This window comes from Mauremys reevesii, linkage group 1 (genome assembly GCF_016161935.1).
Source record: "Mauremys reevesii isolate NIE-2019 linkage group 1, ASM1616193v1, whole genome shotgun sequence".
NCBI lineage: Eukaryota > Metazoa > Chordata > Testudines > Geoemydidae > Mauremys > Mauremys reevesii.
In genome coordinates this window covers 359316839-359341016 of record NC_052623.1, presented here as the reverse complement: position 1 = coordinate 359341016, position 24178 = coordinate 359316839, and the positions used below count along the sequence as shown (strand labels likewise).

Here is a 24178-nt window from a genome sequence, read left to right as displayed (position 1 = left end):
CTCGTCCATGTGACTGAAAACTCCATTTTTGGCTGTAAGTCTCCACCGTGAGGACAAAGGGATTCTTACACCTGGAAAAGTCTATATAAGGCTGATGCATCATCTCCATCTTGTTTTCAATCCTGCTTCTGACCTCTGGAAGGACTTTGCTACAAACTGAAGCTCTGCACGAAGGACTGTTGACCCATCCCAGCGGGGGATGTTCCAGAGACTTAATCTGAACCTGCAGTTTACTCCAGCACTACTGCAAGCCTGAACTAAGAACTTTGCCATTACTGTATGTAATTGATTCCATTTAACCAATTCTACCTCTCTTCTCTACCTTTTTCCCTTTGTAAATAAACCTTTAGATTTTAGATTCTAAAGGATTGGCAACAGCGTGATTTGTGGGTAAGATCTGATGTGTATATTGACCTGGGTCTGGGGCTTGGTCCTTTGGGATTGAGAGAACCTTTTTCTTTTATTGGGGTGTTGGTTTTCATAACCATTTATCCCCAGGACGAGTGCACTGGTGGTGATACTGGGAGACTGGAGTGTCTAAGGAAATTGCTTGTGTGACTTGTGGTTAGCCAGTGGGGTGAGACCAAAGTCCCTTTTGTCTGGCTGGTTTGGTTTGCCTTAGAGGTGGAAAAACCCCAGCCTAGGGCTGTAACTGCCCAGTTTGAGCAATTGGTCCTGATTTGGCACTCTCAGTTGGGTCCCGCCAGAATCGCTCCGTCACAGAACCCTAGTTGCATTAATTTGCAAATTAATGCTGAGTTTTTTCCCCTCCTTTTATTAAAAGGTTTTGCTACACTCGGACTCAGTGCGTGCGAGAGGGGAAGTACTGCTGGTTAGAGGCCCCCGGGGGGTGGTGTTTAATTGTCCCAGGTCACTGGCTGGGGGCTCGAGAAGGTTCTGTGTTGTATTGTTGAAACGAAACCCGGCCCTTGTTGCTGCTGGCTCCACGTGACAGAAGGGTTACAAACATAATAAATGTAACATCCCTGTGGTGGGGAAAACACCACAGCAGCCCACCAAGGTAGCATTTCATTTCAGAAAAGGGAACTACACAAAAATGAAGAAGTCAGTGAAACAGAAATTAAAAGGTACAGCGCAAAAAGTGAAATCCCTGCAAGTGGCATGGAAACTTTTTAAAAACATCATAATAGAGACTTAACTGAAATGTATACCCCAAATTAAAAAACATAGTAAGAGAACCAAAAAACAGCCACCGTGGCTAAACAAGAAAGTAAAAGGAGCAGTGAGAGGCAAAAAGGCCTCCTTTAAAAAGTGGAAGTTAAATTCAACTTTTTAAGTACATCAGAAGCAGGAAGCCTGCTAAACACCCAGTGGGGCCCCTGGACAATCGAGATGCTAAAGGAGCACACAAGGATGATAAGGCCATTGCAGAGAAGCTAAATTAATTCTTTGCATTGGTCTTCATGGCTGAGGATGTGAGGGAGATTCCCAAACCTGAGCCATTCTTTTCAGGTAACTATCAGGGTTCCCTCCACACTCTGAACTCTGGGGTACAGATGTGTGAACCTGTATGGAAGACCCCCTAAGCTTATTTCCACCAGCTTAGATTAAAAACTTCCCCAAGGCACAAATCCTTTCCTTGTCTTTGGACAGTATTGATGCCACCACCAAGTGATTTAGACAAAAAATCAGGAAAAGAGTCCCTTGGAGTCCTTTCTTCCCCAAAATATTCCCCCAAACCCATTCACCCCCTTTCCTAGGGAAGCTTGAGAATAATGTGCATTCCGACCAGACCCTTTGTCCCTAAGACACTGAAAATCTAACAGGTTCTTAAAGGAAGAACTTTATTTAAAGAAAAAGTAAAAAAATCACACCTTCAAAATCATGATGTAAGGTAACTTTACAGGGAAATAAAAAGATTTAAACACAGAGGATTCCCCTCTAGGCTCAGCTTGAAAGTTACAAAAAACAGGAATAAAACTCCCTCTTAGCATAGGGAAAATTCACAAGCTAAAACAAAAGATAATCTAATGCATTTCCTTGCCCTTACTTACAATTTCTGTATTTTAAATGTGTCATTTCAGGTTTCAGAGTAGCAGCTGTGTTAGTCTGTATCCACAAAAAGAACAGGAGTACTTGTGGCCCCTTAGAGACTAACAAATTTATTTCAGCATAAGCTTTCATGGGCTACAGCTCTCTTCTTCAGATGCATAGAATGGAACACACAGACAGGAGATTTTTATACATACAGAGAACACCATCATAGAACATAACCACATCAGCCACGCCATCAGGGGCTCGTTCACCTGCTCATCTACCAACGTGATATATGCCATCATGTGCCAGCAGTGCCCCTCTGCCATGTACATTGGCCAAACCGGACACTCTCTACACAAAAGAATAAATGGACACAAATCTGACATCAGGAATCATAACATTCAAAAACCAGTGGGAGAACACTTCAACCTCTCTAACCACTCAGTGACAGACTTGAAGGTGGCAATTTTGCAACAAAAAAACTTCAAAAACAGAGTCCAAAGAGAGACTGCTGAACTCGAATTAATATGCAAATTAGATACAATTAACTTAGGTTTAAACAGAGACTGGGAATGGTTGAGTCATTACACTAATTGATTCTATTTCCCTATGTTAAGTTCTCCTCACACCTTCTATGGGTCATCTCAATTATCACTTCAAAGGTTTTTTTTCTCCTGCTGATGATAGCTCATCTCAGTTGATTGGACTCTTCCAGTTGGTATGCATACTTCCATCTTTTCATGTTCTCTGTAAGTATAAATATCTCCTGTCTGTGTGTTCCATTCTATGCATCTGAAGAAGTGAGCTGTAGCCCACGAAAGCTTATGCTGAAATAAATTTGTTAGTCTCTAAGGTGCCACAAGTATTTCAGGTATGTTTTCAGGAGATGTTTTACCTGCTTGGTCTCTCTTACCATCCAGAAAGGGAACAAAACAAAGAGAGCACAAACAAAACCTCCCCCCACCCCCGGATTTGAAAGTATCTTCTTTTCCATTGGTCCTTCTGGTCAGCTGCCAACTAGGTTAATTGAACTGATTAACCCCTTACAGGTATAGTGATTCTGTACCTCTGGCCAGGAGGGATTTTGTTACTTCATACATAAAGGTTGTTACTCTTCCCTTTATATTTATGACAGTGACAAATCTGAGGAACTGTGCCAAATTAAGTTATCATTACAGGAGGTTTTGGAACAAATTGATAAATTAAACAGTAAGTCACCAGGACCAGATAGTATCAACCCAAGAGTTCTGACGGAACTACCAACTGTGGTATGTAACCTATCATTTAAATCATTTAAATCAGCTTCTGTACCAGATGACTGGAGAATGTGATTCCAATTTTTTTAAAAAGCTCCAGATGCAGTCCTTGTAATTCAAGGCCAGTAAGGCTAACTTCAGTACCGGACAAACTAGTTGAAACTATAGTAAAGAAAAAAATTGCCAGACACATATAGATGATCATAATTTGTTGGGGAAGAGTCGACATGGTTTTTGTGAAGGGAAATCGTGCCTCACCAATCTACTAGAATTCTTTGAGGGAGTCAACAAGCATGTGAAGAAGGGTGATCCAGTGGGTCTAGTGTACTTAGATATTCAGAAAGCCTTTGACAAGGTCCCTCATCAGAGGCTCTTAAGCAAAGTGAGCTGTCATGGGATAAGCGGGAAGGTCCTTTCATGGATCAGTAACCGGTTAAAAGATCAGAAACAAAGAGTAGGAATAAGTGGTCAGTTTTCAGAATGGAGGGAAGTAAGTAGTCAGGTGCCCCAGGGGTCTGTATTGGAACCAGTCCTGTTCAACATATTCATCAATGATCTGGAAAAAGGATTAAACTGTGAGATGGTAAAATTTGCAGATGATACAAAACTACTCAAGATAGTTAAGTCCAAAGCAGGCTGTGAAAAGTTACAAAGGTTTCTCACAAAACTGGGTGACTGGGCAACAAAATGATGGATGAAATTCAAGGTGGATAAATGTAAAGTAATGCACATTGAAAAATATAATCCCAAATACACATATGAAATGATGGGGTCAAAATTAGCTGTTACCACTCAAGAAAGATATTGCAGTCATTGTGGATAGTTCTCTGAAAACATCCACTCAATGTACAGTGGCAGTCAAAAAAGCGAACAGAATGATGTGCATCATTAAGAAAGGGATAGATAATAACATAGAAAATATCATGTTGCCTCTATATAAACCCATGGTAAATCTACATCTTGAATACTGCATGCAGGTGTGGTCACCCCTTCTCAAAAAAGATGTATTGGAATTGCAAAAAGTATAGAGAACAGCCACAAAAATGATTCGGGGTATGGAAAAGCTTCCGTATGAAAATAAATTAACAAGACTGGGACTTTTCAGCTTGGAAAAAAGACAACTATGGGGGGGCCTATGATCAAGGTCTATAAAATCATGACTGGTTGCAGCGAAAGTAAATAAGGCCATTGGGGGAGGGATAGCTCAGTGGTTTAAGCATTGGCCTGCTAAATTAGCATCAAGAGTTCAAGCCCTGAGGTGGGCCACTTAGGGAATTGGGCAAAAATCAGTACTTGGTCCTGCTAGTGAGGGCAGGGTTAAGTGACCTTTCAGGGTTCCTTCCAGGTCTATGTGATAGGTGTATCTCCATATATCATTACTTTTATAGTATAAGTGTTGTGTTATTTACTCCTTCTTATAACACAAGAACTAGTCATCACAAAATTAAATTAATAGGCAGCAGGTTTAAAACAAACAAAAGGAAGTATTTCTTCACACAACGCACAGTCGACCTATGGAACTCTCTGCCGGAGGATGTTGTGAAGCTAAGGCTATAACAGGGTTCAAAAAGGCAGTAGATAAGTCCACAGAGGATAGATTCATCAATGACTAATAGCCAGGATGGGAAGGGATGGTGTCCAGAGTCTCTGTGTGCCAGAAGCTGGGAATGGGTGACAGGGGATGGATCACTCAATAATTGACCTGTTCTGTTCATTCCCTCTGAAGCACCCAGCACTGGCCACTGCCGGAAGGCAGGACACTGAGCTAGATGGCCCATTGCTCTCACTCAGTCTGGCCGTTCCTATGTACACAGGGCCCCATCACCACCCTCATGTCCTGTGCAGCGACTCCCTGGCCACATGCCAGCCAGCAATGGGGATTGAGCCAGAGACCTTCAGCACAGCCCTGCCACTGGAGCTAAGGGAGCTGTGCTGGTAACACCGAGTAAGGAGCAGGCCCTTCCGGAGCTTCCTGATAGAGGGAGACATGACCCAACCTGGGCCCAGACCGTCCCTGGTGTCCCTGGCAGACACAGTGCATGACAAGCGCGTCGGGTCCAGAGGAGATCGTGCCCCACTGCTGCGTTTACGTTGTATTCTGCTCCCCAGCCTGGCCAGGGCAGGTTGTTCCCTCACAGCCTGTTCCCAGGGCTCTGTCTGGGGCCGTGGGAAAGGTGCCATCCCCGGGTTCCCACCTAGGGTTGCCGGTGTCTGGTTTTTCCCCAGAACGCCTGGTCGGAAAGGGACCCTGGTGGCTCTGGTCAGCACTGCTGACTGGGCCGTTAAAAGTCCAGTCGGCGACGCAGTGGGGTCCCAGGGCTAAGGCAGGCTCCCTACCTGCCCTGACTCCACGTGGCTCCAGGTTCCTGAAGCACCACGGCACATGGGCAGCAAGGCAGGCTCCGTGCGCCGCCCCCACCTGAGTGCCAGCTCTGCAACTCCCATTGGCTGGGAACCACAACCAATGGGAGCTGTGGGGCAGCACCTCTGGGTACGAGGGCAGCGCGCAGAGCCTCCCTGGCCACCTATATGTGTACGAGCCACAGGGACCTGGCAGCCACTTCCTAGGAACTGCAGTAAGTGCTTTTGGGACCCTATACCCTGATCCCCCTCCCACACCCCAATCCCCTGCCCCAGCCTAAAGTCTCCTCCTGCACCCAAATCCCTCCTCGAACCCACACCCTGTTCACACCCCAACCCCGGGCCCAGCCCTGAGCACCTCCTGTACCTCAAGACCCTCATCCCCGGCCCCACCCAAGAACCACCCCCCTGCCAGAGCCATGACCCACCACCCGCACCTCATCCCTGGCCCCATTCCAGAGTCCACACCCCCAGACTGAACCCGCATCCCCTCCTGCACTCCAAACCCTTCGGTCCCAACCTGGAGCCCCCTCCTACACCTCCAGCCCAGAGCCTATACCCCCCGTACCCCAACTCCCTGCCCCAGCCCAGTGCCATCTCCTACACCCCAAATCCCTCATCCCTGGGCCCACCCCAGAGCCCGCACCAAAGGCCGGAGCTTTCACCCACCCCACCCACCTGAACCCTTTGCCCAAGCCACATGAAAGTGAGTGAGGGTGGGGGACAGTGACAGAGGATGGGGGGTGGAGCAATTGGGGGCGGGGCCTCAGAGAAGGGGCGGGGCAGGGGTGTGCGCTTAGAAAGTTGGCAACCCTCCCCAGCCCCTCCCACCAGAGCAGATTCCCCAGCCCAGCCCAACTCACTTACTCTGATATTCACCCTAAACCCCACCAGCGTCGAGCTCCAGCCCAGCATCCCTGAGCCCCGCTGCCCCCAGCCTCTCACCTCAGCATCTGTCCAGTTTTTCTCTTGGGCGATGTATCGATAGCAGCTGTCTTGGAAGGGCAGCCAGCACCCGGGACAGGACACAGCCTGTACCCCTGAGGAGAGAGGGAGGGGACAGAACACAGTGGTTAGAGGCTGCTTGAGAGGCAGAGCCATTGCTTTCAATTAGGACAATTAACATCGGGAGCCCGTTTGGGGCTGTGTCTGGCTGGCAGGACCCCCCAGGCCCTGGCGCTGCAGGAAGAAGCTGGGTTTGCCCAGACCCCACATCGGCAGAATAGGGCCCCTGGAATCCAGCTCTGAGCAGGGATCCCAGCAGGGCAGGGCCTCTGGGTTTGAATGGGGCAGGGGCTCCTTTCCCATGGCTCCCTGTGGGGAGGAAGGAGCCAGTGCACAGTGGGTGGCTGATAGACCCTCCCCTGCCCCTGCCCCAGGGAGCCCCATGGACTTCAAGCTCCGGGAAAGGGGGGAAATATGGAGCTGCCAGCCACAGTGACCCCATTCAGCTGCAGCCCTCGGGCAGAGGGAATTCCTGCCACCCTGAGCTTCTCCCCATCTCCCCTTGGGCCATGCGGGACAGTGGGACCAGGGAAGCCGGCATGGGGGCAGGAAGGGAGCACCCACGGCCACGGGGTGAAGCTGGGGGAGCAGTGGGGTTGGCACAGACTGGGACTAGGCAGGAAATCGGGGCAGGGGCCCAGTTCTGGATGGAAGGAGCTGGGGGGTTGTAGGAGGAGGGAAGGGAGAGAGGTGACCAGTGAGGTGGGACATAGAGGGGGGGTAGCAGGGATCTGTGGGGCTGGGGCAGAGGGGAGGGGAACACTGGGCAGGCTCTGCCCTGCTCAGGCCTGGGGGCACAGAGCGACGGGGTGGAGCCGCGTCCCAGCGGAGGGAGGGAACGGGACAGTCTGAGGAGAAAGACACAGTGTGCAGGGACTGGGGCAGCCCAGCCGGGAGCAGAGGCCGGATGGGGGAGAAGCTGGGGCTGGAGCGGAGCCATGAGCAGCCCTTGGAGAGGGACCCTGTAGGGACACGGCCGGCCAGTGGGAGGGGACCACGGGAGGGGGGGATGGGAGCCTGGAGCTGACGGGGGCTGAGCGCCCGTTGCCCAGGGACTGGCCCCACCCAATCCTCATGGGAAGAGCTGACCCTGGGGGGCCTTTCACCCACCTTCTCTCACCCGCTCCCTGGGGAGGGGCCGCAGGGCCTGGGCTCCCCCCGGGCAGTGACCCCCAGCAGCAGGAGATGGGCAGTGGCTCTGGGAGCGACGAGGGAAATGAATCCACTTCCCGAGGGGCCGGGCAGGGACTCACCGGCCAGCGAGGGGCTAAAGATCAGGCAGCCGAGGAGGCAGAGGCTGAAGTAGGCGACTGGCCCCATCTTCTCACTTCCCCTGGGGAGAAAACACACCAGGGAGATGGGGCCACGAGAGCCTCAAACACCCCCCAGAATGATCCCTCCCCCCATCCCTCACGGGGCTGGGCTGGGCTGGAAGGGCCCTGAGAGGGATCCCATCCCCCAGCCCTGGGGCACTGAGCTCGGAGCCCATCTCCCTGGGTCCGAAGGGCCCTTCCTCTTCCACCCCTCACTGAGCCGGGCCCCAGGGACAGAACTGGACACCCAGCAGGGAGCCAGGTCCCAGCTCCTCAGTAGCTGGGCTCTGCAAGCAGCATCTCCAGGGACTCCCCAGCCCAGGGCTGCAGGTGGGGAGAAGGGGGGGTCAGCAGGGAGGCCGTGGTCACTCAGAGGGGACCTGGGTCCCAGGCAACAGAGTCCCATTTGCAGAGCAAAGCAGTTCTCAGAAGGGGCATTTGCCATCTCCTGCTGCCCCTCTCTCCCCCAGAGCTGGGGCTGGCAGGTCCCCTCGGTAGCCACCTACATGGAACTTGGGGGGGGGGCATAGGTGGCAGGAGGGAGAGTTTGGAAGAGGCCCCAGTGCCACCAGGATGGAGGCCAGTCTGTGTGCACAGGGCTGGAATGCCAGCTGCAGGTGCAGCACCTCTGCAATTGTTCTCTGACTAGAGATCTGGGTTAGTGTTAGAAACATGGAGTCCTCTCGTGTTATCACCCAGGACCTGGTGAATGAAACACCCACTGACCCCACCCCTGGGGCCTTTCCCCACTAACAGGTGTTTCAATCACACTCAGATCTCCAGCTCCAGGGACAATGGGTGTCTGGAAAGCCAACACCGTGTGGTTGGGGTGGGGAGGGTGGGGAGGTGTTATAGTTACTGCAGCCCATGGTGGGGGCTGGGACCCCGTTGCACCATTATTAGCAGAAGGGGTCGAATGGGAGAGCCGCCCTGCAGAGAGATGCTCCAGCAGGGACTGGACACAGGACTGGAGGCTGGGCCCAGCTCCCGGAGGGGCAGAGCGCTGGGCACAGCTCCGCAGGGCGTTAGGGTGCTGCGTGCAGGGCTGTGCTGGGGGGGAAGAAGGGGGGAGACAGAGACGGCCCCAGGGTTAGGGGACACACATGGGAAAAGCCTGGCCACCCACCCCCCGTAACAGATCAGCTGCCGCCAGCCCCCAGCGCAGGAGGAGGAGGAAGCTGGAGGAAGCCGGGGTCTCACCTGAGTGTCTCGCTGGGTAGCTGCTCTGGTGCAAGGCCAGTCCAAGTGCAGCCTGAATGGGATACTGGCCGGACCCAGGGCACTTATAGACCAGTGCGGGGAGGGGACCGGGATGGCAGCTACAATCATTGAACGCCCAGGCAGACAGAGCTAAGAGGAGCCAGGACCCAGCTACCGGCCGGGCTGGGAGCAGGAGGAAGCGTTTGTCAGGGCTGAGATAACAGATAAATGAAAGCTATTTCCTTCCCCCTCCCACCATCTGTCAGTGCTGAGATCGTATCGATCATTGTTGCAACCACTGTTACATATTTGCAGCAAATATTGTACAAAGGTTGTCGTGTGAGGCATCTATGAAGACGCTATGATGTGCTGGTTAGGGTTATGCTGTCTGCATGGGTGTATCCTTTTGTAGTCGAAGTTCTGAATATTGGCTCTGTACTTGTATCTCAATGTGCTTTGATTCTAAGTAGCCTCAGTGCAGCATTTTGGCAGCTTCTCGAGAAGGGACTATTCCCAGTAACTGCCCCAAGAAGAAACACTTAATGGACAATGGATTTTGGGAGAGGCCAACCCACATCTGAGCTTTCCTGGGAATGTTCAAACTAACATGTAAACAATGGCGTCAGCCTGCAAACTGAGTCATGCATGGACATGTGACTTGCCCATGTGACTCCAGACTCCATCTTGTTGCTGCGATTTTCCACAGTAAGAACAACAGGATCCTTCCATGGACAGAGAATATAAAAGTCCCTGAAAACTCCTCCATCTTGTCTTCAATCCTGCTTCTTACTTCTGAGGAACCTTGCTACAAACTGACGCTCTGAACAAAGGTCTGAATGACCCATCCCAGCTGGGGATGTTCCAGAGACTTGATTTGAACCTGCAGTTTATTCCATCACAGCTACAAGCCTGAACCAAGGACGTTGCCATTACTGTATGGAATTGATTCCATTTCACCAATTCTACCTCTCATCTCTATCTTTTTCCTTTTATGAATAAACCTTTAGATTTTTTATTCTAAAGGATTGGCAACAGCGTGATTTGTGGGTAAGATCTGATTTGTTTATTCACCTGAGTCTGGGGCTTGGTCCTTTGGGATCGGGATTTTTTACATGCATTTTTTCTTTTGCTGGGGTGTTGGTTTTCATAACCATTCATCCCCATAACGAGTGGCACTGGTGGTGATAGTGGGAGACTGGAGTGTCTAAGGGAATTGCTTGTGTGACTTGTGGTTAGCCAGTGGGGTGAGACTGAAGTCCTCTCTGTCTGGCTGGTTTGGTTTGCCTTGGTGAGCAAAGGAACCCAGCCTGGGGCTGTGACTGCCCTGCTCTGAGCAATTAGTCCTGAACTGATACTCTCCATTGTGTCCCACCAGTGGCAGCATCGTTAAGGCTGCTTGTATCTGGGGCTAGTGAGGCTGTTTAAAGGCCGGGCACAGCACAGACCCTGTGAATTCGTGACACCTGGTAACTTCCCTCATCTCATTTCCAAGCACCAGCTGACTCCTACTGTGAATTTTATGCATAGATTGCTAGGCCAGGAGGGACCATTGGGATCACCTGGTCTGACCCCCGTAAAACACAGGCAGAGACCTGCCCCACAATAATGCCTAGAGCGGAGCTGTTAGAAAAACATCTAAAGTCAATTTTAAAATTGCCCATGATGGAGAATCCACCACGACCCTGGGGAAGTTGTTCCAGTTACTCTCACTGGCAAAAATTTCTGCCTCATTTCCATTCTGGATTTGTCTAGCTTCAGCTCCCAGCCACTCGATCATGTTACACCTTCGTCTGCTAGACTGGGGAGCCCATTGCTCAATAGCTGTTCCCATGTAGGTATTTACAGACTGGAATCAAGTCCCCCCTTAACCTTTTCTTTGCTCAGCTGAACAGATTGAGCTCCCTGAGTCTAGCACTGTAAGGCAGTGTGATAGACCCAGGTCAGCTGGGAACAGCAGAGTAGTCCTATTAGTATCCAGGAAGGTCCACTGCTAAAGGATCTCCCCTCAGCCTAAGGGGAGGATCCACAGGTCTGTGATACCAACTAATTACGTGGGAAAATAAATGAAAAAAATGGGATCGGGAGTGAGGTCATAGGGCTAAACGAAGGGAACCTGATGGGGACACCGAGCAGAGAACCCCAGACAACGCCCTCTGCTCCTCGAAGGCGTCAAGGGAGCCAGTGGACGCCGCCCAGAGGAACACTGCCCGGATGCGTGAATGGATGTAGGAGCAGAAATAGGCCCCACAGTCACAGGAAATCCCGTCGGCCAACCTCCTCTCCCTGGTTTTGTAGATGGCTAGTTTGGCCAGGGCCAAGAGGAGGTTGACAAGGAGATCCCACGACTTTGTGGGGCCACGGATGGGGAGTGCATAGATAAACAGGTGAGGGGAAAAGTGCAACCAAAAATGCAAGAGGAGATCCAAGAGGAGCCGGAACAGGGGCTGCAACCTGGTGCACTCCAAATAAACGTGCGCCAGGGTCTCCTTCATGCCGCAAAAGGGGCAGGTGTTGGGGACAGTGGTAAACCGCGCCAAGTACACGCCCGTGCTCACGGCCCCGTGAAGGAGCCGCCAACTGACATCCCCGGCGGGCCTCGGGACTAGGGCAGAATACAGGCTGGCCCACCGGGGCTCCTCACCCTCGAGAGGTGGCAGGAGGTCCTGCCATTTTGTATCGGGGCGGGACGCAAGGGTGAGGTAGTGAAGAGTGTGGAGCATGAGCGTGTACAGATGTTTCCTTGGCGCGGTCTGGAACAGAACTGGCCACAGATTGGGCAGCCGGCTCGCAGTGAAAGGGTGAGGGGGCCGAATGGGTCCACAGGGCAGGGGCCTGATAAAAAGGTCCACAGGGCCCAGGGTGGAAGGTGAGCGGGGCGTACCCTCTCACAGGACCCGGTCGAGGTAGGCCCGAGCAGCGGGCAGTAAAGCGGCCTTCACCTCCTGAAGTACGTGCCGGGGAGTACGAGGGCTGGAGAGCCCCATGCGCTGAGTGAGCGTCAGGGGATCCAGCCAGTCTCCCTGGTCGTAGTCCAGGAGGTCTCCGACCCTGGTGACTCCTGCCAAGACCAGCCTCTGGCGCACCGCGGGGGACTCCGCCACCTGCACACGGAGCTGGGGGTTGTGTAGCAGGGGCTCCGCGAGGAGATCAGCCCCCACGGTGGCCGCCACGGACCTGGTCGCTGAAAAGAGCTTCCAGGTCCAGAGGAGGTCTTGGTAGAAGACCGGCAGCCCCGAGAGGTCTCGCGGAAGACCCCTCGGATGGAGGTAAAAGAGCTGCCGGTTGTATCGGAGCCCTCGGAAGCGGCGGAGGAAGGCGTGTGCCAATACGCTCCACGCCGGACTACCCACACCATACAGGAGCCTCTGCAGGGCCTGGAGGCGGAAAACGTGGACCTGAGTGCGCAGGCACTTCAGGCCCTGTCCCCCTCCTCCAGGGGCAGGTGGAGGACCCCTGCAGAGACCCAGTGCGTCCCTGGCCAAAAGAACTCCAGAACTGCCGTCCAGAGGTTGGCCAGGAAATCCGGGGCCAGGGCCAGGGTGTTGAGCCGGTACCAGAGCATCAACAGGACTAGTTGATTCAGCACCAGCGCCCTCCCTCGGAAAGAGAGGCACCGGAATAGTCCTGTCCATTTCCGGAGCCGCTCCGTCACCCTGCCCTCTAAACTGTGCCAGTTCTCCGTTGGAGGCGGATGCGTGGCAGAAAGGTAAACGCCGAGATAGAGCAGCGGACTCGCGCTCCACCAGATGGCCTGAAGCGCGGGTGGGAGGGAGCTCACCTGCCACCCGTCCCCAACTAACAGACTAGAGCTCTTGACCCAGTTGACCTGGGCGGAGGAGGCCACCGAGTAAATGGCCTGGCAAGCTTCCACCCGCACAAAGTCTCCTGGGTCCTGGACCACGAGGAGCACATCGTTGGCATACGCCGACAAGACCAGCCGCAGCTCCGCCTCTCGAAGCACCAACCCCGTCAGCTCCCAATGGAGGAGACAGAGGAAGGGTTCGATCGCCAGAGCGTACAGCTGACCCGAGAGGGGGCACCCCTTCCGTACTCCTTGCCCGAAGCTGACCGGCTCGGCCAGGGTCCAGTTGAGCCTGACCAGACACTCCGCGGAAGCGTACAGCACCTGGAGAAAACCCACAAACTGGGGTCCAAAGCCGAACGCTCGCAGAGTGCTCAGGAGATACCCGTGGTCCACCCTGTTGAACGCCTTCTCCTGATCCAGGGACAAGCGGGCGAATGAAAGACCATCCCTACACCCTAATTCCAGAAGGTCCCGGACCAGATACAGGTTATAAAATATCGTGCGGCCCGGGATGGTGTAGGTCTGGTCTGGGTGGACCACGTCCGCCAGCACGGACCCTAGCTGCATCGAGATGGTATTAGACTTGCTTTGAGACAGCATCTCTGATACAAGAGCCTGTCCAGTGCACCAGCGGTGAGACTCCCCCACTAACAGTTAGAATCAGTGAGAGCTGTGTTAAGTGGTGGGACCTGAAGACATCTTGTTGATTGGTTGGCAAGGTGGCTGGTGGAGAGGACCAGAGTGGAGCCTCAGAGGGAAGTGTGGCAATTGGCCACCAGGAGGGCTGGTGGAGAGGGGTGGTGAGTAAGTATCCAAGCGGTGGAGTGAGTAAGGTGCTTTCTTACCTCCACTCAGGGTAGGAGGTGAACTGTGCAGAGGAAGCTCTGAACTCTGGGGCTGCAACTGTGAGTGGGGTGCAGAGAAGGGATGGGCACATTAAAGGAACTTTTGGGTTGCTGGACTTAAGAACCTGAGGGGAAAAGGGCACAGACCAACTTACTTAGGGGAGGGTCTTTTCCTCATGGTTTATGTTTATGAACCCTAGTTGTGGTTGTGATGGAGTAGGGGCCGTCTGTGTGGGAGATGGGAGAGCCAGGGAGGATTAGGTGAGAGACAGGTATTCAGCCTGTAACATGAGCTAGGCCTGGGGGAGGGGAGGTCGACACCTCTGCCCGGGGAGCTAGACAAAGGAAAGGAGCTGAGTGGAGAGGGTTGGGTCAGTTTTCGGTTGGGGAGCTGGGTGGTGGGATTTCAGGGGAACCTAGGCTGGAATCCAGACACCCTGAACCCCCAGAAAGGCCAGAATGAGGGGTCCTGGCGCTGAACACAAGCTCTGCTGTATCCTGTGTTCCTGTTGTCCAATAAACCTTCTGTTTTACTGGCTGGCTGAGAGTCACTGTGAGTCCCAGGAAGAGGGGTGCAGGGCCGGACTCCCCCACACTCCGTGACAGTGGTGTTTTCCCAAATGAATGCTGAATTACTTCCCTCCTTTTATTAAGTGTTTTGCTACACTCAGACTCTACTTGCGAGAGGGGAAGTATTGCCTCTTAGAGGCACCCAGGGGTGCTGTGTAATTGTCCCAGGTCACTGGGTGGGGGTTCGAGCCGGTTCTGTGCTGTATTGTTGAAAAGGAACCTCTAGATACTGAACCTGGCCCTTGTCGCTGCTGGCGCCACCTGGCAGAAGGGTTACACAGGATTGGCTACAAGGGTTGTCTTTGGTAACGGATCTAAGGTGCAATTGACTTGGAGATCTGGGGTAATTGACTGGTCCTTTTGGACTGGAGTAATGTGAACACTGTTGGGATTTTGGGTGTAAGAGGCAATCTATCACAGAGGCACCCTTGCCTGGGTGGCAAGATAGAGAGAGTGCCCAAGGGGACAGTCTGTGACTCCATGTTGAGGCTGTTACAGCACCTGAGGAGTTCATACTTGTTACTGGGATGGGGAAAGCTAATTACAGAACACAACCAGTCTGGGGTTTGTGCCCTGCTCCTTGGCAGTCTGCCCTGAGACCGGCACCCACGTTCGTGAGCCACTCCACACCGCATGGATTGCTTCTGCCCTTGCTGTCCATCCTGTGGTGCTTTGGCATGTCAATGTGATGCTAATACGCTTTGCACTTCCCAATGGCTAGTAGATGTGGAGAACCGGGGACACAATCTCTGAACACTTCCAAAATGACAAAGCGACTTGGGGAACACCCATTGCAGCAGCTTCTCCTACAAGCTTCAGGGAGTGGGCAGCACTTGGGATGAAAGGCGCCTACTAATTACCTGCTGAATTCGATTGGTAACACCTTGTTATGCTGCAGCCACGTTAGCTCCGGTGCCAAAGCTTTGTCCCTCGTAATCAGCCATGTGTGAACCATCTCTTTTCAACTTCTCTAAAATATCGCCCCCTGTTTTGATGTGGATATCAGTGAAATCTATAGAGCACTATATGGGGTGTGTGGAATATGTCATGGGGGCACTTAATGGGGCCTGGAACACACTATTGACTGCTGCTTGGAGCAGCTAGTCCTGGAACCCACAAGCGGCGAGGCAGTTCTTGATTTAGTGAAGCACAGGATCTGGTCCAAGAGGTGAATATAGCTGCATTTCTCAGTAATAGCAACCCTAATACAATTAAATTTAACTTCCATGGCAGCAGGGAAGAATGCCAAAGAAACCACCACAGCAGCGTTTCACTTCAGAAAGGGGAACTACACAAAAATGGGGAAGTTAGTTAAATGGAACAGAAAAGGACCAGTCAGAAGTGTGAAATGCCTTCTGTCGTCAGATGTCACCGGTGTGCTGCTCTGCTCTGTTAAATGATGATAGCAGTTGGCTGCGTGCATGTTCCCTCTGTGTGCTGCCCCGGCTCTGCACAGATCGCTGACCCAGCAAACCCTGAGAGACCCCCCAATGACCACAGACTCCAATAAGGAACGATGGCTCCCAGCCAGGTTTATTGTCAAACAAAGCACAATAATCGTTTCCTGCAGACTCTACAGGACATGCCAAGAATTTGTGCCCCTGACAAGGCTCAGTCCGTGGCGAGATTCTCCACTGCCCCTTTGGCCAGACAAAGACAACCCCTGAGGGGTGCATTCTTATACACAGAAACAAACCAGTTACACATCACTGCTGACGTATTGAGGTGCAACACTTCTATGTAGTAAGGTGCCGCCTCTTACCTTGTACATGTTGGTTCGAACAAACACCTCTAGCCACCATATTACCCTTTTGCCCCTGTCATTGGGATGGGTCAGCCTGTTCCTTGTTATGTGTGGAATGTGCAACTATGGAGGGTTCTTGGTGCCATGCTGGCACATGTTTGTATCTCTCGTGTCCAGTACCTTTTAGGTATGTGTGTTTTTGCAGCATCAGCCCTTTCCTTGCCAGCTCCTGTGAGCAGGGCCTGCCTCTGGCTCACAGCTTCACTTTGCTTTATGTTAGCAAAGTCTTGACCATTACTTTAGCTCAGGCCTCAGGCCTCATACCAGGCCTCTAATATAAGGGTTTATGTCTCAGGCCTCATCTTACCACATTCCCCCATTTTTTCTCTTTTTATGGAGGTGGGATGTTTACCCATCGTCCCGAAAACGCATAATGCCTGGACTAAAGATAACCCAGTGGGCTAAACACTGTTATGTGGGTACCTTATTTTACCATCCATACACTCATGCCCCACTTGTCTGTTTAGTCTGCAAATTCCCTCGTATGACTGATAGACAGAATTTCTTATCCAGGTATTTTTAGTCCCTTATGGTGGGCCTGGGAACGTTAGGCCCGGGACCATGACTGAGGAATGTAGCATTATGACTGAGCCTTAGATGCACTCCCATATATTTAATATGTATGGATAATATGGAGCTGGCGTATATATTTGTAGCGTAGATGGGTCTATATGTATAGTGTGTATGTGTACATATGACACCACCTTATTGCCAAGCAAAGCCATGTCTTTCCAGTCTGCTGTGTACTCTGTCCCCTTTACTTTGGTGCCGCAGACTGAAACACTCTCCTATTAGGGCAATTGCAGTTATCACCTGTATCGTCATTCGCAGTAGGTTGAGGGTTTGAAATACTGGGATAGGGGTCGTTATAGTGTGTCCCACAGAATTATGTCTATGAGAAGTGAACAGAAATTTGGGGTAGTGACACCACAAATGAGGCCGTTATATATAACTGGTTTGTAATTAGTTACTACACCGTACTGCCCATTTATGTTATGGGTCACTGTAAAGTTGTGCGGCCAGGGCTCAACCCTCCCTGGGGAGAAGGGGAGCCACATTGCCTCGCTACAGTCACCCTGACTGCTGGTTGTCTCCCTCTGGTAAGCTGTGCTGGGCAGGATGCAGGAACTGCTAGCTTCCGTTCCCTGGATTGCATTGCTCTGTGATACCAAACTGTGATTAAGAAAAGGAAATTCTTTGTGTTTGCAGTTGCGTTATTTGTTGGGGCAGAGACACATGTACATATCTGCAGGTCCCTGAAGCTGAGTCTGCCCAGAGCTGATCTGCAGCTGGGCGTGGCCCTGCCTGTGCTTGTGAGAGAAGGTGTTAGGAGCCTGGCTCAGCAAGCCAGGCCAAAGGGGGCCCATGGCTGCAGAACAGGTGGACTCAGTGGTATCCCAGCCATCAGGTGACTTCCCAAGGGGTCCAAACGATCACAGGAGATGGGCACTTTATTTGCCTTTTTCCAGCCCTCTGGAATCTCTCCCGTCCTCCAGGACTTTTCAGAGACAATCGCTCATGGCTCAGATGTCTCCTCAGCCAGCTCCTGGAGTGTTCCAGGATGTATTTCATCAGGCCCGGTGCCATGAAGACATAACCTGTCTAAATAATGTTAACCTTCTTCTTTCCCTATTTTAGCCTCTGATCCTCCCTCATTCTCACTGGCATTCACTGTGTTAGACGTCCAATTGCTACTCACCTTTTTAGTGAAAACCGAAACAAAAAAGTCATTTAACACTTCTGCCATTTCCACATTTTCTGTTATTATTTCCTCCCCCCCCCCATCACTGAGTAATGGGCCTACCCTGCCCTTCGTCTTCCTCTTGCTTCTAAAGTATTTATGGAATGTTTTCTGGTTCCCTCGATGTTTCTAAGCAGTTTAATTTTGTTTTGCACTTTGACTTGTCTAATTTTTCCCCTACATACTTTGTGTTGTTTGTTCATATTCAGCCTTTGTAATCTGACCTATTTTCCATATTTTTTAGGCCTCTTTTTTGAATTTCAGGTCACTGAAGGTCTCCTGGGTAAGCCAGGGTGGGCTCTTGTCACACTTACTGTCTTTCCTATGCAGTGGGATAGTTTGCTCTTGTGCCCTTATAATGTCTCTCTGAAAAACTGCCAACTGTCCTGAACTGTTTTTCCTCTTACACTTTTCCTGCTGCACAATGCTCATATTTCATACAGAGCATCCCAGGGAAGATATCACATGAACGGTCATGATCTGCTGAATCCCATTGTTCTGTCCAAAGATGTATATCATTAGTGTGAGTGAAGGTGTGAGATTTTGCTGTATGGTTGTCACTGAAATATGTTGTAAGTTTGAGAGTCACTACTACTGGTTCCCCAGTGACAACGAGAGTGGCAATCCCTTCCCAGGAGGGTGTTCAGTGACCAGTAATCAGCGGGGGTGTTGTAAAGAAGGGCTCTTACAATGCTCTAAGAGGGCTGTGCAAGCTTCACCCAATAGGGGATTGCTCAGCGTGACAAAGCAAATCCCACCAGGACATGTCTGGGCTCGTGTTTTCCAGGCACATGGACTGAGGATATAAAATAGGGGACAGCGGCATCGTGGTTTTGCCTTTCTCCTCCCCCACCTACACCGGAAGCAACAAGATCACTGGGAAGACAAAGACTTGAACTGAGGAGACTGATCCCAGGCTTAAAGGGGAAGCCTGTGTATTAAAATCTATAGCCTACCTGCAACATCCGGTGGGGAGAGAAACATTGCTTGGTACAAATACTGCCTAGTGTAATAAGGTTTAAGATTTAAACTGTGCTTACATTTGATTTTCTTTGGTAACCATCTCTGACCTTGTATGCCTACCACTTATAATTCATTTATCACAGATTTTTTTAGGAAAAGTCATGGCCAGGTCACAGGCAATAAACGAAAAATCACAGAAGCCCGTGACCTGTCCCTGACTTTCAGTAAAAATATCCCTGACAAGAGGGGTAGGCGGGTTCAGCACCCACTGCTGCTGGGGCTCCTGGGTCCCCCACCCCTGAGGTGCCTGGGAGCTCCAGGATCCCTCTGCTCCTGGGGCTGGGCTGCTGCAGGATCCCCTCACCCCCAGGCAGCTGGTAGCTGCGGGGAGTCCTCACTGACAATTGCAGGTCGGAAGCGGCGGGGGTCCCCTGCTCTTTGTGGCAGCTGGAGAACTGCAGGGTCCGCCAGTCCCCAGCCCCGGCTAGGCAGATGCAGAGTCTGCCAGCAGGCTTCTGAGCAGGGAAATATGGTATATTCCAGAGGTGCAAGGACATGGCTCATGCTATTTGCTGGTGCCTTTCTCTGTGTGATTTGTGAGTGACTCAGGGAGCACTGAGGCAATCTAGCTGGGTGTGGAACGCTTGTTTTTACAAAAGCAGCCATCCGCATGCAGGCTTCACTGCTGTAAAAGTGCCTACGGGTGAGGTGCCGAGCGGACAGCGTGCACCATACTCTGCCCAAGCAGCTGAATTTGTGGCTAGAGCAGTAGCCCTTGAGAACACCCTCACCACTCAGGAGGTCGCCATATTCACAGACTCAGGCTGGGTCCTTCAGTCCCTAGGGGATTGGGTTCCAGACTGGAAAAAGAGAGGGATGAGGTCTGCAGATGGGAACCCATAGCCCATGCTGGCAAACTGACATATGTGTGGGCGTTGGCAGAGGCCGGGATACTGTGGTAGACATGGGAAAAGTCAGAGCACACAAGAAGGGAACTGAGGAGTCAAAATGGAATAATCGGGCAGATGAGGAAGCAAGGAGGGAGGCCAGAGAGGGAAAATTGTGGCAGCCAAGAAATGGGGGAGGTATAGCTCCTATAGCAGCAGCCAAAAAAGGAGACTCAGTTCAAATAGACCTAATAACCCTCCAAAGCCAGGACCCCAGGCTGGCAGAGTTAGTGACAAAGGGAAAGCACCGGGAGTGGAAAGTGTGGAGAATGAATCAAAATTAATTCTAGCAACTAAGGACAGGGAACCAGAAGCAGTCTGGGTGGTTCCTGCAGCCTTAAGAACAGAACTGATCTCCCTAGCTCGCGATGGGGGACACCGAAGAGTAGAGAAAACCTTAACCCAATTGCAGGCTGCCGGCTGGTGGCCACACATGAGCAGCGACGTGGAGCAGTTTGTAAATAACTGTCTGCCATGTGCAGCCAATAATGCTGATCCCCAAATAATCAAAGGACCTCTGAGACATCCGAGAATAGAGGGGCAAGGGCCCGCCTGCAAATTGCTTTTATTGGGCTCCTACCCAGGGCGCCAAAGGATAATCAGTATTGTCTGGTGATTGTTGGATTGCGGCCATCCCCACTCGACATAATACAGCTCAAGCCACAGCTCGGGTGCTCACTGAACAAGGAATAACCAGATGGGGCAGCCCAAGGGACATTGATTCAGACCAAGGGACTCACTTTATTGGGGAAATCACAAAAGGTATCTGCCAAGTGTTTGGGATTAAACAAAGGCTCCATATAGCTGGACACCCCCAGAGTTCAGGCCAGGTGGAGCGAACTAACCATACTCTCAAAACAGCTCTCAGAAAAGCAGTAAACCAGCAAGGGAAGGATTGGGACCAAACGCTGCCGTTCATCCTGGTGGCTACCAGGGGGTCCGTGGCATCGCACGGAGTAACTCCATTCAAGGCGATGACTGGGAGAGATGTGTGTCTCCCAGAACAGTGGTGGGTGGATGGGACACCACCTGACAACCTACAACTCTGCATCCTCACGGACCAATGGATGCAGCAGCTGTTAAAAGTTGTTGCTGACACCCGTCGGCAGGTCGCTACAGCCTTGGGAACCAACATTCGGAAAATGGACAGAAGAATGGGTCCAGTCCTAAATCCCCAAGAATGGCAGGAAGGAGACATGGTTCTGTATCGACAAGGAAAGGAAAGAGCACATAATCTCAGTCCCATCTGGGCAGGACCTGTTAGAATCTGTAACAAGGCCAGTCCCACTGTCTAGCAGCTGGAAATTCGGACAGGAAAGAAAAACATTCTGAAGTGGATTCACTCCTCACAGCTAAAACGATGGAAGGGAAACCATCCCAGTCAGTCTTAGACGAGAGGGATGCCTATTTTTGGTTCCTGGAGGAGGAGAGTGTAATTATTCATGGGAAATGGGAATCCAGAGTAGAAATAGATAGTGACCTGACAACTAATCCCTCGGAGTGAGAAGAGGAGGAGTTAAGTTCAGAGCTGGACATAATAGAAAAAACTGAAGTGGTCCCATATGAAAATATAAATATAACCCGACTAAGTGTTACAATTAAAAAAGCAGAAAGTGAAATAAATGCAATAAACTACCTGATAGTCATGGGCAAATGCCCAGGCCCCAGCGTCAGGCCCAGATACTCTCAGCTTGAGAGAAACATGATTCAGACCTCAGAGAGTCTGAATAAATGTGAGCTTTAAAATGCTTTACCACTCCCTCCCTCTTGGGCGGGGGGAGGAAATAGTCTATGTGTGTTGTGTGTTGTAGAGTCCTGTGTCAGCAGATGTCCAACAGCCCTGCCTGCGATGTGGTCTGGGTTGTGTATGTTGCTATCTGGATTCTTGTGTTTGGGGGTCTGCTCCTCTGGTGTTGGTGCACCAAAAGCCCTTGTAATCGAGACATGGGAGAACCACACATGGAAGACACTGGAGTGCGAAGTAAACAATACCCTCGACATTGCTCCAAGTCCCACATGTGTCTCAGGAGAAGGTCTCCACCTCCCGATGGACACAACCCCACTTCCGTGAGGTTAAAAGGTTTAAACAAAATAAACATCACGGTCGGAATAAGTGGGGAATCAACATGTATAATGGTTTGGACTGTAAATGATAGTCCACTTTGGCAGCTAAAGAATCCCAGAATGATTGGTGGAAACATCACTATCCTCATGCATTCCAGAACATCCCCTCTGTGGCCCGGGAGAGCAGATTTATTGGTGGGAGGAAATGGAGGATACTACCAGACTGACCTGCCTGAGAAAACAGCCCCTGGAGACAAAACAGTCCGATTTAAATTAGAAGATGCTGCCCACTCCACTAGGAAGCAGACAAATTGGGAAAAAACAGAATTGCAAAGAGTCACACTAGGAGAGGAATGGAAAATCCTCCTGTCCTGTTCCAACAGGAACCAGTGGCCGCTCAAAGAGGAGCACCTGTCCCCGCGATGTGGTTGGTCTGGTGTGCTAATGAGGAAATTATCAACATGCAGGTTAGCATGACAGGAACATGGCTTCTGCGAGGGCCTCGTGGTGTAAAAAGTTGCAATATTTGGGTTCTGGACCCACCGGTCCCCAGTTAAATAGGTCCCTGTGTTGTCCGTACCAAGGTCAAAAAGCAATTGGTGGCTGACCCTACTCACTCCCTCAGAAAGGTCACTCTAGACCTCAGCTTGACAAAGGTCTCGGCGATGGAGCCCAGGCTGTGATCAATTTGTTCTACCCTTATCTGAGCATTGAAAACATTGGATGGAAACACACAATGTTCCCAAACCAGACAGGTCTAGCAGGGGACATAGAAGGGAAAAGAGAGACTCCTGGGGAGCAGCTGGAACAGGAGGCGCAGTCCTAGCAGCATTCATGAGGAGGGGCTTGCACACAAGATAACTGCAATGGGAACTCACATCCAAGATTTGGCTACACCTATTAAATTCAATCAAATGATTAGGGGGCTGGAGCACATGACTTATGAGAAGAGGCTGAGGGAACTGAGATTGTTTAGCCTGCAGAAGAGGAGAATGAGGGGGGATTTGATAGCTGCTTTCAACTACTTGAAAGGGAGTTCCAAAGAGGATGGATCTAGACTGTTCTCAGTGGTAGAAGATGACAGAACAAGGAGTAATGGTCTCAAGTTGCAGAGGGGGAGGTTTAGGTTGGACATTAGGAAAAACTTCTTCACTAGTAGGGTGGTGAAGAACTGGAATGGGTTACCTAGGGAGGTGGTGGAATCTCCTTCCTTAGAGGTTTTTAAGGTCAGGCTTGACAAAGCCCTGGCTGGGATGATTTAGTTGGGTTTGGTCCTGCTTTGAGCAGGGGGTTGGACTAGATGACCTCCTGAGGTCCCTTCCAACCCTGAGATTCTATGATTCTATGAATCAAGCTCTCTGCAATCCCAAGTAGCAAATATCTTAGAGGAAAAACCCAAGAGGAAGGGCATCGCCACCTCTTGCAGGCTGTTGGCACTCTGCAAGCTAACGCTTCTTTAGCCATGGCGTGTATACAAATGCAAGTATGGATGATTGATGATTTGGGATGGTAGGAATGGGGTGCTCCCAGTAGAAATCAGAAGCATCATTTGGAAAAATTCCACCCAAACTAAAAGAGAGTTACAGGCCTGGTGGAACTTGGTAAATTTCACCTATGATAAGAGTCAGAGGAAATCACGGTCTTCGTTTTGCTAATGTCCCAAGCAGAAATAAAATGGGTTTCTCCTGTTGTGGCTTTAGGCCTCAATATTTATCAGACCATAATGGAACCTATCGACCGCAGAGTGTGGGTGGTGAAAGATGATCAGGAATGGAAAACAGTAAAACTGGAAGCCTGTTTAGAGGAACCTGGAATTGGATATGAATGTAACAAAAATGCCCTCCAACCTCAGGATGTATGTTTGCAAATAATGGAAGGAAAATGCTTTCATGCTATTAACCCATTTGTCAATAATAATTCTGTGCTTGTGTACCTAGGAAACTACAGTGTATATCTTAGAAGCTGGTGTCTATGCTTTTTGTTAATTTTGTGCAGAAAGTCAATCATAATCCTTATGAGAATAAATGTTTCTGTCATATTGTAGCAATTAGGGAATGTGATTTTGAATTTCATGTACCCACATTTAAATATAAGCAGTTAAAAGTCTCTTATATTTTGTATTCTATTGTAACACCTGTGCCCCTTGGAATGGATCTAACTTTACATGGATGGATCATAGCTTGGAATGGATCTAACTGCTTTACAAACATTGCTTGTACACCCCGATTCACAGAACCAGTTACATTCTGCAAAACAGGAAGGACGCAGAGTCCTGGTCACTGAGCATCCCAATGGCAATGAAACTA

General features: G+C 50.8%; 1 protein-coding gene across 3 annotated transcripts in view; it reads right to left on the bottom strand.

Moving 5' to 3' along the window:
- The window catches only part of LOC120395891 (C-type lectin-like), a 116959-nt gene that overhangs the window by 6647 nt on the left and 86134 nt on the right, over positions 1–24178 (bottom strand). For all 3 annotated transcript variants that reach the window (XM_039520695.1, XM_039520693.1, XM_039520694.1), the window contains one exon: positions 6561–6655. In XM_039520695.1, the coding sequence (XP_039376629.1) occupies positions 6561–6655 (95 nt within the window). The remainder of the gene's footprint in view (positions 1–6560; positions 6656–24178) is intronic.